The following is a 16,102-nucleotide window of genomic DNA, read 5'->3' on the forward strand; positions in this document are numbered from 1 at the left end:
CATACTGGGGCTTTGGGGAGGAAAAAGTGGAAGATTGGCAACAGATGTTAGCTCAGGGCCAATCTTCCTCAAAACAAAGGAGGTAAGGTATGGAATGGGCTTGCATATGCCTTGCACATCTGATGATAGTGGTGAATAGGTCTCTGTGGTATGTACTTGGGCTTTTGTTTCCATGCATGTGCACGTTTTGTGTTATGTGTGTGTTTGATTCCCCATTTCTCTCCTGCATCCTCAGTAATAGGGACTTATTCATGCGTTGAGTCGAGCAAATGGTATCTACTATATGCCACAAGCCAGGCTACGTCCTGTGCTGGCTGTAGAGATGGATTGGTCACAGGCACAGCTCTGCCCTGGAGAGCTCACTCTGGTACAGGGAGATGGGACATGTATATAAACACTGGCGATACAGCGTGGACAAAGTGATGTTGCAGCCTGCTAGTGTCCCATGCAGGGAGGCTGCTGTGGGAGTCCAGAGGTGAGTGTCCAGCCCGGGGAGGTGCAGAGGCCAGCAGGGGAGGGGCGTGGGCACAAGAACCAACCAGGGAAGACTTTGCAGAGGAAAGGTCTCCGGCGCTGGGCCCTGAAGGGTGGGCAGAATCTGGAGATCTGGAGATTGGAGTAGCCTGGGTTATCTGGCTGAGGCCTCCATGGACTTTAGTCTACTTCCTAGTCACACACTTCAGATATGGGTAGGGCTGGGCTGTCCCCCCAGTGTTACTGCAAGGCTTCGAGTGTGCAACTCCAGGGCTGAGGGGGAGGGACTCCGGGTCTCCAAGCAGCAGGAAGGTACTGACTGGGCTGGGCACAGTGCTGAGCACTTGAGGTATTCACTCACTTAATCCTCACGGTAATCCTTTGAGGTGGATGCTGTTTTACAGGTAAGGAAACTGAGGCTCGGGCAGGCCAGGCTGTTAACTAGAAAGTGCAAACCCAGACTTGGACTCTGGACTTCCTGTGCCTCGGATCAGTGCATGTGCCAGATATAGACATTTATGTTGTCCCTGCTGTATGCTAAGCATCGTACTAGCACTACAGCGTTATCTTGTTTGACCTTCATGATGACCCTATGAGGTAGTTTCTTTTATGACTCCCCCTTTGCAGTTGAGGAAACAGGCTGAAGGTCAGATAATCTGCCTGAGATTCCACAGCCATCCCAGCGGGAAGGCGGGGACTGAATGCAGGTCTTTCCAAACCTAAAGCCTGCTGGCTTTCCGTGGAACCATGCTGCCTTCTTTGATGTGAGAAGGGGCCTCGATGAGATTCCTCCCCAGAGGATTGGGGGCTCCCTCACTGCTCCATGTAGGCACACTCCCAGGACCAGAGGACCTCAGTTCACTGGGAAGTGCTGTAATGAAAGGAAGAGACAGAAGCACTGTGTGCCCACCAATGTGGTCATGGAAGAAGAAAGGCACTAGGCAACGGAAGCAAAATCAACAAGTGAGACTTTATCAAATGAAAAAGTTTCCACACAGCAAAGGACCATCAACAAAATGAAAAGGCAACTTATTGAATGGGAGAAAATTTTTGCCAATCATATAGCTGATAGGGGGTCAATATTGAAAATATGTAAGGAACTCATATAACTCAACAGCAAAAAACAAACAATCCAATTAGAAAATGGGCAAAGGACCCGAATAGACATTTTTCCAAAGGAGATATACAGATGGCCAACAGGTACATGAAAAGATGCTCAACATCGCTAATCATCAGGGAAATGCAAATCAAAACAACAAAGAGACATCACCTCACACCTTTAGAATGGCTGTTGTGAAAAAGATGAGAGACAACAAGTGTTGGCAAGATGTGGAGAAAAGGGAACATTTGCGCACTGTTGGTGGGAATGTAAATTGGTGCAGCCACTATGGAAACCAGTATGGACATTCCTCAAAAAAGTAAAAATAGAACTATCATATGATCCAGCAATCTCACTTCTGGGTATATATCCAAAGGAAATGAAAACAGGATCTGGAAGAGATATCTGCGCTCCCATGTTCATTGCAGCATTATTCACAACAGCCAGGGTATGGAAACAACCTACATGTCCATCAATGGATGAATGAATAAAGAAGATGTGTGTCTATGTATATACACATATGTATACATATATATATACACACACAAACAATGGAATATTATTCAGCCATGAGAAAGAAGGAAATCTTGCCATTTGTGACAACATGGATGGACCTTGAGGGCATTATACTAGGTGAAATAAGCCAGACAGAGAAAGGCAACTACTGCATGATCTCACTTATATGTGGAATCTGAAAAAAAAAAACAAGTCAAACAGAAACAGAGTAGAAAAGGGGTTTCTAGGGGCTGGGAAGTGGGGGAAATAGGGAGAGGTTGGTAAAAGGGTACAAACTTTCAGCTATGAGATGAATAAGGTCTGATCTAATGTAAGACATGGTGACTATATGTGATAACACTGTTTTGTATAATTGAAAAAAAAAAGGCACGCACTAGATTCAGGCTGACTGTGCCCCCAGTTCAGCAGACATTGAAGAGGTAGTGGTGGCAGGTCCTGTGCAAGGGCATGGGCATAGGGACACACAGGACATGGAGTTTGCATTGGATTGGGAAATACAGCAACTAACTCAAGAAGGAGTGACTACCCTTTATTATACAGTACTGTGGGCTGTGGGCTGAACTCCTAAAGTACATTTTCGCATTCAATTCTTTCAACTCTCCAGTGAGTTACTACTATTATTATGCCCATTTGGGATATAAGGGAAGATGCTCAGAGTGGCTAAGTGACTTTCCCAAAGTCACACAGCTAGTAAATGTAAAGGTGCTGTGTACCTTCGAATCAGCCCTATTCCAAACCAAGGTCTTTCCCCTGTGCCTGCCGCCTCCATGCAATGAAGTCACGTTTTCCGAAAGGCAAGGTGGTGGTCTGTGGATGGACTGGGAGGTGGGGGAGTCTGGGCCCAGGAATTGCAGTCAGGAGGCCGTTAAGAGTAACAAGCAGTGCCCCTGTGCTGCCTGCACTCTGCGTCATCTGCAGAGAGCTTTCCTTCCGGCTACCTCTCGTGACACTCAAATGACCCAGTGGGCAGTGGATTTCACAGATGAGGGACAGACTTGGAGAGCTCAAGTGACCTGCCCCAAACCACACAACCGGATGTCTCCCTGGAATCTGAACTTAGGCCCCCTGTTGGGTCCGCCATGCACCACAGTCTCTTCCGTGCAGTGAAACAACTTGGGGCCTGGGACCAGGCCTGAAGTCAGTCCTACCTCAGCCTGTGAGCAGTGGGATTTTGACTAGTTACTAAATTTCTCTGCTCTTCTGTAAGATGGGGATGATGATACCTACCTCTCGGGTCCATTGTTTTATAGTTATTGTGCATCACATTCCCAGCAGGCAATATGTGCTCCATAAAGAAATGGACGAGCAAGCAGTCATGGAGTGTTCACTGTCTCCTGAGCTCTGTGGGGGAGACCCTGAGTAAGAGGAGAGAGGACCCTTTCTGTCAGGGAAAGGATGCCTTAATGCCTGCTTCAGGAAGTGTGGAAAGGAGATGGGGTCCACCGTCTGCAGTTTGGATTGAGTGGAAAACTTGCAGAATCGCATCAAGCCCCTTCCTTTCTCCCAGCCCCGATTTCCCTATCTGTACAACGTGAGAGACGGCAGTAACAGTGCCCACCCCCAGGGAGAGGAGATGTGGGCTGCCACACTAGTCCTCAAGAGCAGATGCAGAGATGTGGGCTCTCCCCTGAAGCAGCTTATCATCCAGTGAGGAGACAGGCAAACAACCACAGTCTGCTATGAGAGTGCGTAGCAAACCCCCCAAAACTGTGTCTTAAAACCACCCCGACACTTAAAACAACAAGAAGCTTCTGTTCTGCTCAGAAATCGGCTTGTTGGGCACAGCTCCTCTTTGCGCCACATGGCATCATCTGGAGAGGCTTAACTGAGGCTGGAAGGTTCACGGTCAGGACCGGCAGCAAATGGCTGGCGAGCTGGTGCTGGGTGTTGGTTCCTTTCCACATGCACCTCTCCTCCCAGCCTGGGGGCTGGTTTCTTCCTATTACCGTGAAAAAAAGGAGGTAGAAGTACGAAAAGCAGGCAGACTACTTCCCTGGAAGTCAAGGGAGGAGGGTGTTTCAAGAAGGAGGGTTTGGCCGATGAATATTGCGGAAAAGTCAAGTCAGTTAGGAACCGAGAAATTCCCAGTGGGTTTGGCAACCACATCAGTGGGGACCTCCTTGGTGCAAGTTGTATTAGGGCTCTGGGGGAAGAGCCCTGTTACAGCAAGTTGGCAGGAGAGCAAGGGGAAAGGAAGCCCCTGCAAGCAGGCAACTCTTTCTGGAGGGCTGGCTGTAGAAGGTGGAGGGAGATGAGTTGGAGGGAAAAATAACATTTTTAGAATGAGAGATTTGAGCCTGTTTACACGCTGGAGCAAAGGCCTATGAAATTGACATTGAGGACCAGCAGAGGAGGAGAGGGCATGAAGAGTTGTAGAGACTGGAGAGGGCTTGGAGAGGAGGAGAACACCTTGCCTCTGAGACCAAAGGGAGAGAGGTAAGGGTGGCGGAAGTGGGCACATTAATAACAGCTGACATTCATTAAGCATTTACCATGTGCCAAGTTCTATTGTAGCTGCTTTACATGTCGTAACTCATTTCATCATCAAAACAATGCTTTAAAGAAGTTCTAATATTAACCCCATTCTACAGATGGGGAAACCAAGGCAAAATTTATACAGAGGAGTTAGGTAGGATTACTCAAGAAGTCTTCCTCCAGGCAGCGAGCAAAGGAGAGCAAGAAGAGCCATTGCAGGAGGGCGGCAGGGAGCTCCTCTAAGACCACTACAACTGGATGAGATGGGGCTAGCTTTAATAGCGGCAGTAGGAGGGCTTGGGGTTAGAAGAATGCTTTCCCAGCTGTTTTTTAAAAAAACAAAACATTCCCCCCCCCCCAAATTAAACCTAATGGTTATCCTTAATACATAAAACAGACCAAATCTGGGCCGGCTCCGTGGCTTAGCGGTTAAGTGCGCGCGCTCTGATGCTGGCGGCCCGGGTTCAGATCCCGGGCGCGCCCCGAGGCACCACTTCTCCGTCCAACCGGACTCCAACCCGGGGCCGAGTCCCACGTACAGCAACTAGAAGGATGCGGACCTATGACGTACAACTATCTACTGGGGCTTTGGGGGGAAAAAAATGAATAAATAAAATCTTAGAAAAAAAAAAACAGACCAAATCAGAGCTCCATTGGTTGAAGTGTAAGGGCCTATGCTCTGCTTTCTCCAATTTTCTCCAGCCTCAGTGCGGCCCCTGGGACAGCCACTGGGCACTGAGGCTCCTGGGAGCCCGGGAGAAAAACACCAGGTTCCTGCAAGACCAAACTCACATCCTTCATATGAATGGCTGAAGAGCCTGCAGTGTGCTTTTAGGGAAAATTTCTCTGAAAAGGAGAGGCAGGCCACTCTTTCCCTGGGGTTCTGTAACCTTCTATTCCTTGGTGGCAGGGGCATGGACTAGATGAACTTTAAAGCTCTTCCAAAGGAAAGTGAGCAGAGAATGAAAGAGAAGCAAATCCTGGTGAGTGGGAGTTCCACCCAGAGATTTCAGCCTTGCCAGGTGTGGGGCAGAACAGTGGACCCGGTGGGCCTACCCGGACCTGGATACCAACAGGGTGATATCGTCTGTAGCCTTTTGCCCTGGACTGCTGGAACATCTGGAATCGCTTGCCTCATTAAGATCTTTCCAAAGCTTTCTGTGGAAGACCGTGCAGTGGCAGAGTGCAGCAATGAGCAACGGAAATCTACCTCCTGCTCCACAGCCTCCAGGCCTGGGGGAGGGGCTGGGGGACAGAGGAGAAGGAACTCAAATGGCATCCTGCTGGCAACAGAGCTGTGGTTGCTGAGTTCCTCTGGGGCAAAGACTAATAATATCAATCATAGTTGTTATAAGATCTTGCATCTGTGCAGGATTTACGATGTTTCTCCCAAGGCAGTTTTACATTTAATGTCTTACTGAATCCCCACAACTCAGTGAGATAAACAGGGCAGGTATAAGAGCCTCACTCACCATCACTGGACCTTCCCAAGGGCTGGGAGTAGTGGAGTGGGGGCTGGCTTCCCTTCTCGGCACTGTTACCACTGCACTTCCCAGGGTCTCTCAGCCCCAGGCCCATGTCCAAAATTTCCCACATTCCACCATCGCCACCCCCAACTTTCTCATTGTCCTAGTTTCTGGCCCCCTGGACTCCTTTGGCTCAGTCATGAGCCATCTGGTCTCTGAAAATCCAATCTAGTGGTTGAAGGGAAGGAAAAATCTGGTGTTTTTTTCTGCTGCTTGAGGGGGGGTTAATAATTAGGTGATCTGGGAGCAATGGGAGGAGGGAAATTATTCTAAAGCCTCTTGATGAAGTATCAAGAAGTGAGAAGGGAGAGGAAAAGATTTTGGTCTTAGAAAAAAAGTCAACCATATTAAGGTACAATTCCAAACAATAAAATTCACTTCATTTTAAGGGTATAGTTTGATGAGTTTTGACAAAAGTAACCGCAATCTCAATCAAGCTATAGAACATTTCTGTCACCCCAAATGACCCCTTGTTCCCTTTTGCAGTTTAATCTCTCTCTTCCCATGTCACTGAACCTGATCTGCTTTCTGTCACCATAGTTTTGCCTTTTCTAGAATGACACACAAATGGAATCATACAATGTGTAGACTTTTGTGTCTCGCTTCCTTCACTTAGTATAATGCTCTTTTGAGATTCATCCAAACATTCATTAGTGCATGTATGAGTAGGCTTGTTCCTTTTTATTGCTGAAGAGTATTCCATTATATAGATACACTACAATTTATTTATCCATTTACCAGTTAATGGACATTTAGGTTGTTGCTGGTTTTTTTTTTTCCATGAGTCTGTTTTATTGATACTAACTGCCTCTACATACATTTAGAACACATGGTCCACATGTGTGCAGGATACATCATTTGCTCAGTTTACAGACAATGCTTGGTGTACATATGTATTTGTGCCCTCCTTGTATCAACTCAGGGCCAGCTTCATCCCACTCCTACTCCTCTGGCCCGGGCACAGATGCTCACAAAGTGGGAACCACTCATTTTAGTCACACAACTCAAGAAATAAATATTCAAACCAAAACACTTACGTGGATGTTTACCTTTTTTTATTGTATTTTATTTTACTGTGGTAAGAACACTTAACATGAAATCTACCTTCTTAAATTTTTAAGTGTACACTATAATATTGTTAACTATAGGCACAATGTTGTACCACAGAATAGAACTTATCTATCTTGCATAATTGAAGTTTTATGCTCATTGATTAGCAATTTCCCATTTCTCCTTTTCCCCCAGCCCCTGGTAACGCCATTCTACTCTCTGATTATAGGAATTTGACTGTTTTAGATACCTCATATAACTGGGATCATGCAGTATTTGTCCTTCTGTGACTGGTTTATTTCACTTACATAATGTCTTCAAGGTCCATCCATGTGGTCACATATTACAGGATTTCCTTCTTTTTTAAAGCTGAATGATATTCCATTATATGTATATACTAAATTTTCTATTTTTTTTGTGAGGAAGACCAGCCCTGAGCTAACATCCGATGCCGATCCTCCTCTTTTTTGCTGAGGAGGACTGGCCCTGGGCTAACATCTGTGCCCATCTTCCTCCACTTTATATGGGACGCCGTCACAGCATGGCTTAACCAGCAGTGTGTCGGTGCGCACCCGGGATCTGAACCGGTGAACCCCGGGCCGCCGCAGTGGAGCGTGCACACCTAACCGCTTGCGCCACTGGGCCAGCCGCTATACTACGTTTTCTTTATCCATTCATCCATCGATGGACATTTAGGTTGTTTGTAAATCTTGGCTATTGTGAATAGTGCTGCACTGAATACTGGGGTGCCAATATCTCTTCAAGATCCTGATTTCAATTTTTTTTTGGATAAATACCCAGAAGTGAGATTTCTGGATCATATGGTAGTTCTATTTTTAATTTTTTGAGAAACCTCCATACTGTTTTCCATACCACCATTTTGCATTTCCACCAACAGTGTACAAGGATTCCAATTTCTCCACATCCTTCCCCACACTTGTTGTCTTTTGTTTTTTTGCTAACAGCCATCCTAACAGGTGTGAGGTGATATCTCATTGTGGTTTTGATTTCCATTTCCCTGATGATTAGTGACTTTGAGCATCTTTTCATGTACCTTTTGGCCATTTGTATGTCTTCTTTGGAGAAATGTTTATTCAAGTCTTTAGCCCATTTTTTATCGAGTTATTACTTTTTTTGCTATTGAGTTGTAGGAGTTCTTTATATACTTTGGAAATTAACCACTTATCTGATATATGGTTTGCAAATACTTTCTCCCATTGCATAGGTTGCCTTTCCACTCTTGATTATTTCCTTTGCTGTGCAAGAGCTTTTTATTTTAATGTAGTCCCGCTTGTCTATTTTGGTTTTTGTTGCCTGTGCTTTTGGTGTCATATCCATGAAATCATTGCCAAGACCAATGTCATAAAGTTCTCCCCCGATGTTTTCTTCTGGGAGTTTTACAGTTTCAGGTCTTATGTTTAAGTCTTTCATCCCTTTTGAGTTGATTTTTGTGTACAGTGTAAGATATGGGTCCAAATTTATTCTTCTGTATGTGGATATCCAGTTTTCCCAGCACCACTGGTTGAAGAGACTCTCCTTTCCCTGTTGCCCAGTCTTGGCTGCCTTGTCGAAGATCAGTTGACTATAGATGTGTAGAGTTGCCGGTTTTTCACTGCTGTGAACATTTGCTGCCAAGAATAGTTTTATGTCCATGTATGTTTTTATTTACCTTGGGTAAATACCTGGGAATGCAGTTACAGGAGCATGTGGTTAGTGTGTGTTTAACTTTGTAAGAAACTGCCAGATTGCTTTCCAAAGTGTTGCTCCATTTTACCTTCCCACCAGATGTGGCTGAGAGTTCCAGTCGCTCCACACCCTTCTCAACACATGGTTGTCAGACTTTTTAATTTTATTCATTCTAGGGCGAGCATAGTGGTATCTCATTGTGATTTTAATTTGTATTTTTCTAATGATTAATGATATCATTAGTGTATTTTTTTGATGAAGTATCTGCTCAAATCTTTTGTACATTTTTTCTTTTTTTTTTTTTTAAAGAGACAGAAGGTTCCTTTGCTTGAATTTTATTTTATTTTATTTTTTTTTTAGATTTTATTTATTTATTTTTCCCCCAAAGCCCCAGTACATAGCTGTCTGTCATAGCTGCACATCCTTCTAGCTGCTGCATGTGGGACGCGGCCTCAGCATGGCTGGAGGAGTGGTGCCTCGGTGCGCACCCGGGATCCGAACCCGGGCCGCCGGCAGTGGAGCGCACGCACTTAACCGCTAAGCCACGGGGCCGGCCCCTGTACATTTTTTCTATAAGGTTGTTTGTCTTTTTATTATTGAGTCATAAGGATTATTCATTTTTCTTAGTGTCTTTCAAAGAGAATTTTTTTATTTTGATGAAGTCTAATGTATCAATGTTTTTCTTTTATAGTTTGTGCTTTTTTTTATCTTATCTAGGAAATCTCTGCATATTGTAAGTGACAGATTTTCTCCTATGTTTTCTTGGAGAAGTTTTATAATTTTATCTGTTATTTTAGGTCTATAATACATTTTGTATTAATTTTTATATATGGTGCAAGGTATCGATTCAGTGTTTTTTTTTTTGCATATGGATATTCAGTTGTTTCAACACCATCTGTTAAAAAGATTGTCACTACCCACTGAATTATCTTGGTACTTTTATCATGAATCAATTTACCAAGAATCAATATATGTTTGAGTCTATTTCTCACCTCTCTGTTTGGTTCAGTCAATCTGTATGTCTCTCCTTATGCCTTCATCAAATTGTCTTAATTTTGGTAGTTTTATTTTAAGTCTTGAAAGCACATAGTGTAAGTCCTACAACTTGCTCTTGTTTTCCAAAGTTGTGTTGGTGATACAGCCTCTCTCACCCCCCAGGAATGGGAGTAACTTCTGAGAAAATAAGGGTATCTTTTCCTGCTATTCATCCTATTTAGATAGAGAAGCCTTCCCGGAGGAGGTGAGAAAATTAAGAGGAAGTGACAAAAAGGAACCTCGTCTTCAGGCTCTACCAGCACCAGGATGGTGGAACCAGGACGGGTGGGGATGGGGGAGGCAACTGCAAATGATTCTGAGATTTCTCCCTTTTCCTTGCGCTCAAGACAGTTCCTTTAGAGAGGTTCCCTGGCTGTTTCCTTCCAAACTCTAGGGATTAACTCTGCTGTCTTCAGCTTGGTGAAAAGTAGAGGGGTTCCTCCTTCAAAGTTGCGCCACTGGGATCCTGGCTTTTCCTCCTTGATTTTCCTGCTGGGAGTCCCCCTTCTTCACCCCTCTGCCAGCTTCACCCACTGCAGGACTGCACACATCATCAGTTCCTCTGAACTACTCAACTGTTTTTATGGCCGTGCAGTGGAATCCTGCGTCTCAAACTGAATATAGACGTGGGATGTTATAGGTGCACAGCTGCCTGTAATTTTGAGCACCTGGCCTGGTGGAAGCTTTAAAGAGCTCCTGCAGCACTGAAGTTCCCTTATCCTTCTAGCCAGCTGGCCCTCAGACCTCTGCCCTTCCCTTCGCAGCACCACCACTCTCTTTGCAGCTTAGTTCTTTAAGAAACGGGGCCCTTTGCTGGCTGAACCCTCAGTTCTCTTCTTCCTTCAGGTCCACCGGCCTTCTTTGACTATCTTGATTGGGTGGTGCCCTGAAATTCCCTGAGCAGCTGCTCCTCTCATTCCCTGAGGACTCCCAGCTCCTTCCCAGGCTGGCTTCACAGCAACACATCCCAGTCCTCATTCTGGGTCTGGACTGCCCCACATCTAGGTTTACCACATCCCCCCACAATCCAGCTACCTCATCAATATCCATTAGTTTGAGGCACTGGGGATTGCCAAAGCTAGGAACAACTGAATTCTGCCTGAAGTCATGGGCCCTGGAATTAAGAGTACAAGAAATAAGCTTTTGGCCTGGATACCACAAGCTTCCCTCCTTTGGAATTCCATGAGCCAAAGGCTGAGAATGGATCATGTTGTGAATTTCCTTGAGTCCCCGCAAGTTCTAGAACTCCGAGGGCCACAGCCCTGGGCTGTGAACCCTGCAGACTATGATTTGAACAATGCCTCTGGAATTGTGCGACTTGCTAGCTCTGAGAAAGCCCCCCCAGGCTCCTGCTCCAGAGTGGGTTAGGGGCTGTATGATTCCAAGGCCTGGCTCACGTTCCTGATGTGCCTTGAAGGGTCCCCTGCACCCCAAAGTGCAGCGACTGCACTCAGGCCCGTGAGCACAGGCCTTTCTCCTTTCTTTACTCCTCCAGTAGCAATGGGCAGCAGACGAGGCCTGGAATTCTGCCTAAATGCCCAGCATCTTAGGGATCTGCTTGACTTGCTGGGACCTGTCTCACTCCACACCAGGCCTCAACTTCCACCACAGTGAAATGGGGATGCGGAGGTGTTGTGGGTCACCCTCTACCTGGTGTGATAAATCAGGCACAGGGAGCTGAGCATGTCAAGTGCTGAGGCCCCCGGGAGGCAGGTGCTGAGAGCAGCTGGTTCTTGCTATGTTGAGGGGATGTTTTCTTGCCTCTTGGTGCTCACAAAATGCAGCACTGATTGACTTCAGGGAAGCAGGACGCGTCCTTGGTGGAAGGAAGACTTCTTCCTTCCCGTCTGTCATTGAGCTGCTGTTACTCATGTAGCTTTCACCTGTACGATGTGCTTTTACATCCACCGTTGTATTTGCTCCCCTAAAAGCCCTGCAGGGGCAGTAGTTACTGTTGTCCTAGTTTTACATGAGAACACCGAGGCTCTGAGGGCTGAGGGGCTTGAATGAACCTCCACAGGGATGTGATCCATTTGTGGAGGGCTGATGACCCTGGCATAGATGTGGGGTGGGGGCAGGGCCTCAGGTCGGCCTCACTATGGGTTCTGTGACAGAGGCAGGTTGTGCCCATGCCCCCGCCTCACACGTGGACAGGCTGTGATGGGACATCCTGGTGACAGCCTTGGGTTGGTGCCACTCCAGGGACCCTGTCTTGTCCCTCCTGTCCCCTGTTCCTCTTCTCAGCCTCTGGGGCCCAGTGGTTCATCTGCTGTGGTGGCAGTGCTCCCAGGGAAAACGGGAAGAGAGGGAGGCAGAGAGAGAGGAAGGGCTGTGACCTGCAGACTGGGGATTCAGGAAGCAGGGTCAGGACAAGCCTCGGACTTGGGCAGAGAAGAACAACCCAGGCAACGGTTCCTCTGCCCACATCCTCATTATGGCTTCCTTTTCCAGCTTCAATCAAACAGGAGCTTCATCTGTTGTTAATTTGGATGTTCTCTTAGCTGGTGGGCTCCCTGAGACCCGGACTGCATGTGATGCTTCTTTGCACACTCGTGCATTGAGCACCAACAGTGTACCGTGCCCCGGGGTAGGCAGTGGGGACTCCCAGTTCAGGGCTTGGTGGCTGGACACATTAATGCTCACTGGCCAAAAACTTTTTGAAGTAGAGTGATGGGCACGATCTTTGAAACCAGCCTGCCTGGGATTTAGGCTCTCCTACTAACTAGCTGTGTGACCTTGGGCAAGTCACTTACCTCCTCTGAGTCTTGGTTTTCTCATTTGTAAAAAAGAGGATGATCACCCACATCATAAAGAGTTGTCATAAGGAGTGAGGCAAGTGTCAAATGCATCAGTGGTTCACAAACGCACTCTGCCTCAGTTTCCTGATCTGTAGAGTAATGAGGAAGTTTAGTTGGATGTTGTTTTATGAGAATTAATAAGTTAATACATGGAAAGAGCTTAGAACAGTAGGTGTCATGTAGTAAACACTATTAAGTGCTAAGATACAATTATTAGTATTTTGCTGCCCCAAAGTTATCGTCTATCATCTATCTACTAAACTCTAGACTTTATTTGTATTTTCCTAGATCTTCCACTGATATCCTCTTTCTGCTCCAGGATCCCATCCAGGGTACCACATGACGGTTGTCGTCTCCTTAGTTTTCTCTGGCCTGTGACAGTTTCTGTCTCTTGTTGGTTTTCATGACCTGGACAGTTTTGAAGAGTACTGGTCAGATATTTTGTAGAATGTCCTCAGTTGGGGTTTGTCTGATGTTTCTCACAGTTAGACTGGGCTTATGGGTTTGGGGGAAGAATCCCACAGAGGTAAAGAGTAAAGAGCACTTCTCATCACATCTCCAATTTTATTTTTCATGGGAAGGAATTCTTTGGGTCCCTTTGTTTTGGTTCTCCTTTGGGGTGGAGGGAGAAGTCTGGGAGGCTGAAGCTACGTTCAGCCAAGTCACGACCTTGGGCCAGGAAGGTGGCCAGGCTGGTCAGAGACGGGCAGAGCAGGACTTATAATTCAGCATGAACTAAACCCCAGAAAAGGCAAGAAGGGAGGTTATAATGGGGAGCCCTTGGCCCAGGCTGAGGAGGCCCATGGGGCAGGAGGTGGATATAGGAGAAACAGGAGGAGGGCTAAAGGTAGGCTTCCTCTCTCAGCTGGACTGGCCTGAGGACCCCATCCGCAGGAACCCCAAAAGAGACTGTAACCTACTGCCATAGCACTGCCATCCCAAGCCTGAGGTGCAGAAGGACTTGGGACATCCAAGCTTATGTCGCCCATTGCATGCGCCAACGCAGCCGAGTCTGGGGACCCAGGAGAACCATCTGGAGCCTGCCTCAGTGCCAGGTCAGAGGAACAGCTCGCAGCCCTGGGAGGACACCTCTGGGAAACAGAGGTGGGATCAGAACAGAGCCGCCAGGCTCCGCTGTGCCGGCCTGACTGTGTCTGGGTGAGCTCTCCTCCTGAAATGCCAGTGCCGCGGGTGCTGACAAGCTGTGCCTCTTTGCCCAGGCTCTCGGGGGCTTGTGTTCAGTTCCTACCCTGTCCGGGGGCACACAGGTGCACCTGGGGGCGGGAACTATGCCGTAGGTCCTCCGCTCTGTCTACATACTTGGGTCCACTGCCCCTCCACTCTTTGGGCTCTGAGCCCCTCTAGTTCCTGCCCTGTCTCCTCCTTTCTCCTTCCCTTCTCCTCAGTCCGGGAAGCCCTGGAGGCTATTGACTGGGTTTGTCTTTGCATTATTTGCGGGATCTCAATGTAGGATATTAACTTTCCTTCTGTCATATTGCAAATACATTTTCCCACTCTATCATTTGTCTTTTGACTTATTAGGGTATCTTTTTCCATAGAAGATGTTTTCATTTTATGTAGTCAGATATGTTTATCTCTTTCTTAATGGCTTTTCAGTTTTCTGTTTTGTTTTAAAAGTCTTCCCAACACCTAGGCTATATTCCTAAGTTTCCTTCTGAATTGTCCCTTGTTTTATTTTTTCTCATTTAAACATGCAATCTCTCTGGAATTTATTTTTCTCAAATTAAGGTAGGCTCCAATGTTATTTTCCTCCATGAGGATAGGCAAACTCAGCAGTTCCAGTCTATGCTCTCAGCGCTGAGGACCTCCAAGTGATGTATGGAAGGTAGCTACCAACATTGGGGCTAGGAGGTCAGGGAGGTGGCACAGACCAGCCCCACCCCCCGCCCCTTCCTGACCATGGAGCTATCCTACTTTGGATGTTTTACAAAATGAGTTTCCAGTAAAGACTGGTATTGGACCAAGTGTTCTGAAGCTAAAGGAAGTTCAAAAATCCCTTTCAGGTGATCTTTGGGGGCCGTTCCATGTCTGACATTCTCTGACTCCATAGTGGTGACTGCTTGCTGCGGGAGAGAAGGCAGTGGATCAGCATAACTTTAGCCAAAAGTAGTTTCAATATGAAATCCAAAGGTGGCTCAAAGTAGATATTAGAATCACAGCATTTTAGAGTGGAAGGGACCTTGGAATCATCGAGTGTAATGGCTCTCGATTCTGGCTGCCTTGAGAATCATCTAGGAGCTTATAAACAGTCCTGGTACCCCGACCTAGGCCAGATCAGGGGAGTCAGTCCCTGGGGAGTAAGGCCCAGGCATCGGTAGTTTTAAAAATCTCCTGGTGATTCTAACAAGTGAGGGCTGAGAACTACTTCTCTAGTTCAACTCCCTTATTTCATTAGTAAATACACTGGGACCCAGAAAAGGTGCACTAGGTACCACACAGCCGGCGGCTGGAGAGTTGGCACCGAAACCCAGATCTCTGCCCCGAGTTGGTGTTTTCATCTGCATCATGTGAACCCCTCGGCAAGCACCAGACCTTGGACTTGCCGCCGGCAACACTGAAATCTCTGTATGAGTGCTTTGTGTCTTTGCATATGATCGGCTTAAAAATGTTTGCTGTGTGCAATTCTGTGCCTGATAGATGAGTAGACTTAGTTCTGCCTAGCCAGACCTTGTAACAGGGTTATAAAGAACTAACGATGAGGGCCGGCCCTGTGGCTTAGTGGTTAAGTGCGAGCACTCCGCTACTGGCGGCCCAGGTTCGAATCCCAGGCACGCACCGACGCACCGCTTCTCCGGCCATGCTGAGGCCGCGTCCCACATACAGCAACTAGCAGGATGTGCAACTACGACATACAACTATCTACTGGGGCTTTGGGGGAAAAAAAAAGGCGGAGGATTGGCAATAGATGTTAGCTCAGAGCCGGTCTTCCTCAGCAAAAAGAGGAGGATTAGCACGGATGTTAGCTCAGGGCTGATCTTCCTCACCAAAAAAAAAAAAAAAAAAGAACTAACGATGATAATGATAAAAGATAGAGCAGAATAAATGGTACATCTGCACAGAGGAGCCTGCTGCGGGGATGGGGTGCAGAGGAGGAGTCGACAGGAGGTCGGGAGTCTGCAAGCCGGAGGTGGTGTTTGAACTGGGCCTGATGGGTGATGGAGAAAGGTCGGGAATCAGGGCTGCGCTGCCTTCCCTGGAGCAGTGTGTGGCGCCCTCGCTGTTACACAGGGCAAGGTTTCAGGGCAGAAATGCCTGGGTGTCAGAGAGCCAAGCTGGGACCGGCCTGTCTTGCGCACTCTGACCTTCTTCCTCTGCTCTGCCCTCAGGAATGAGACCGTGCTGCACCAGTTCTGCTGCCCAGCCGCTGACGCCGAGCAGAAGCCCGCCTGCTCCGACCTGGCCTCCCAAAGGTGGGAAGTAAT

The 16,102-nt window shown here is 47.1% G+C and overlaps 1 protein-coding gene across 1 annotated transcript in view; it reads left to right on the forward strand.

Annotated features, from left to right (window-relative positions):
* The window catches only part of IQSEC3 (IQ motif and Sec7 domain ArfGEF 3), a 109,175-nt gene that overhangs the window by 19,138 nt on the left and 73,935 nt on the right, over nucleotides 1–16,102 (forward strand). The window contains exon 2 of the mRNA XM_087442920.1: nucleotides 16,007–16,090. Coding sequence (XP_087299046.1) covers nucleotides 16,007–16,090 — 84 coding nt within the window. The remainder of the gene's footprint in view (nucleotides 1–16,006; nucleotides 16,091–16,102) is intronic.

This window comes from Ceratotherium simum, chromosome 17 (assembly GCF_057802395.1).
Source record: "Ceratotherium simum simum isolate JZ-2026a chromosome 17, ASM5780239v1, whole genome shotgun sequence".
NCBI lineage: Eukaryota > Metazoa > Chordata > Mammalia > Perissodactyla > Rhinocerotidae > Ceratotherium > Ceratotherium simum.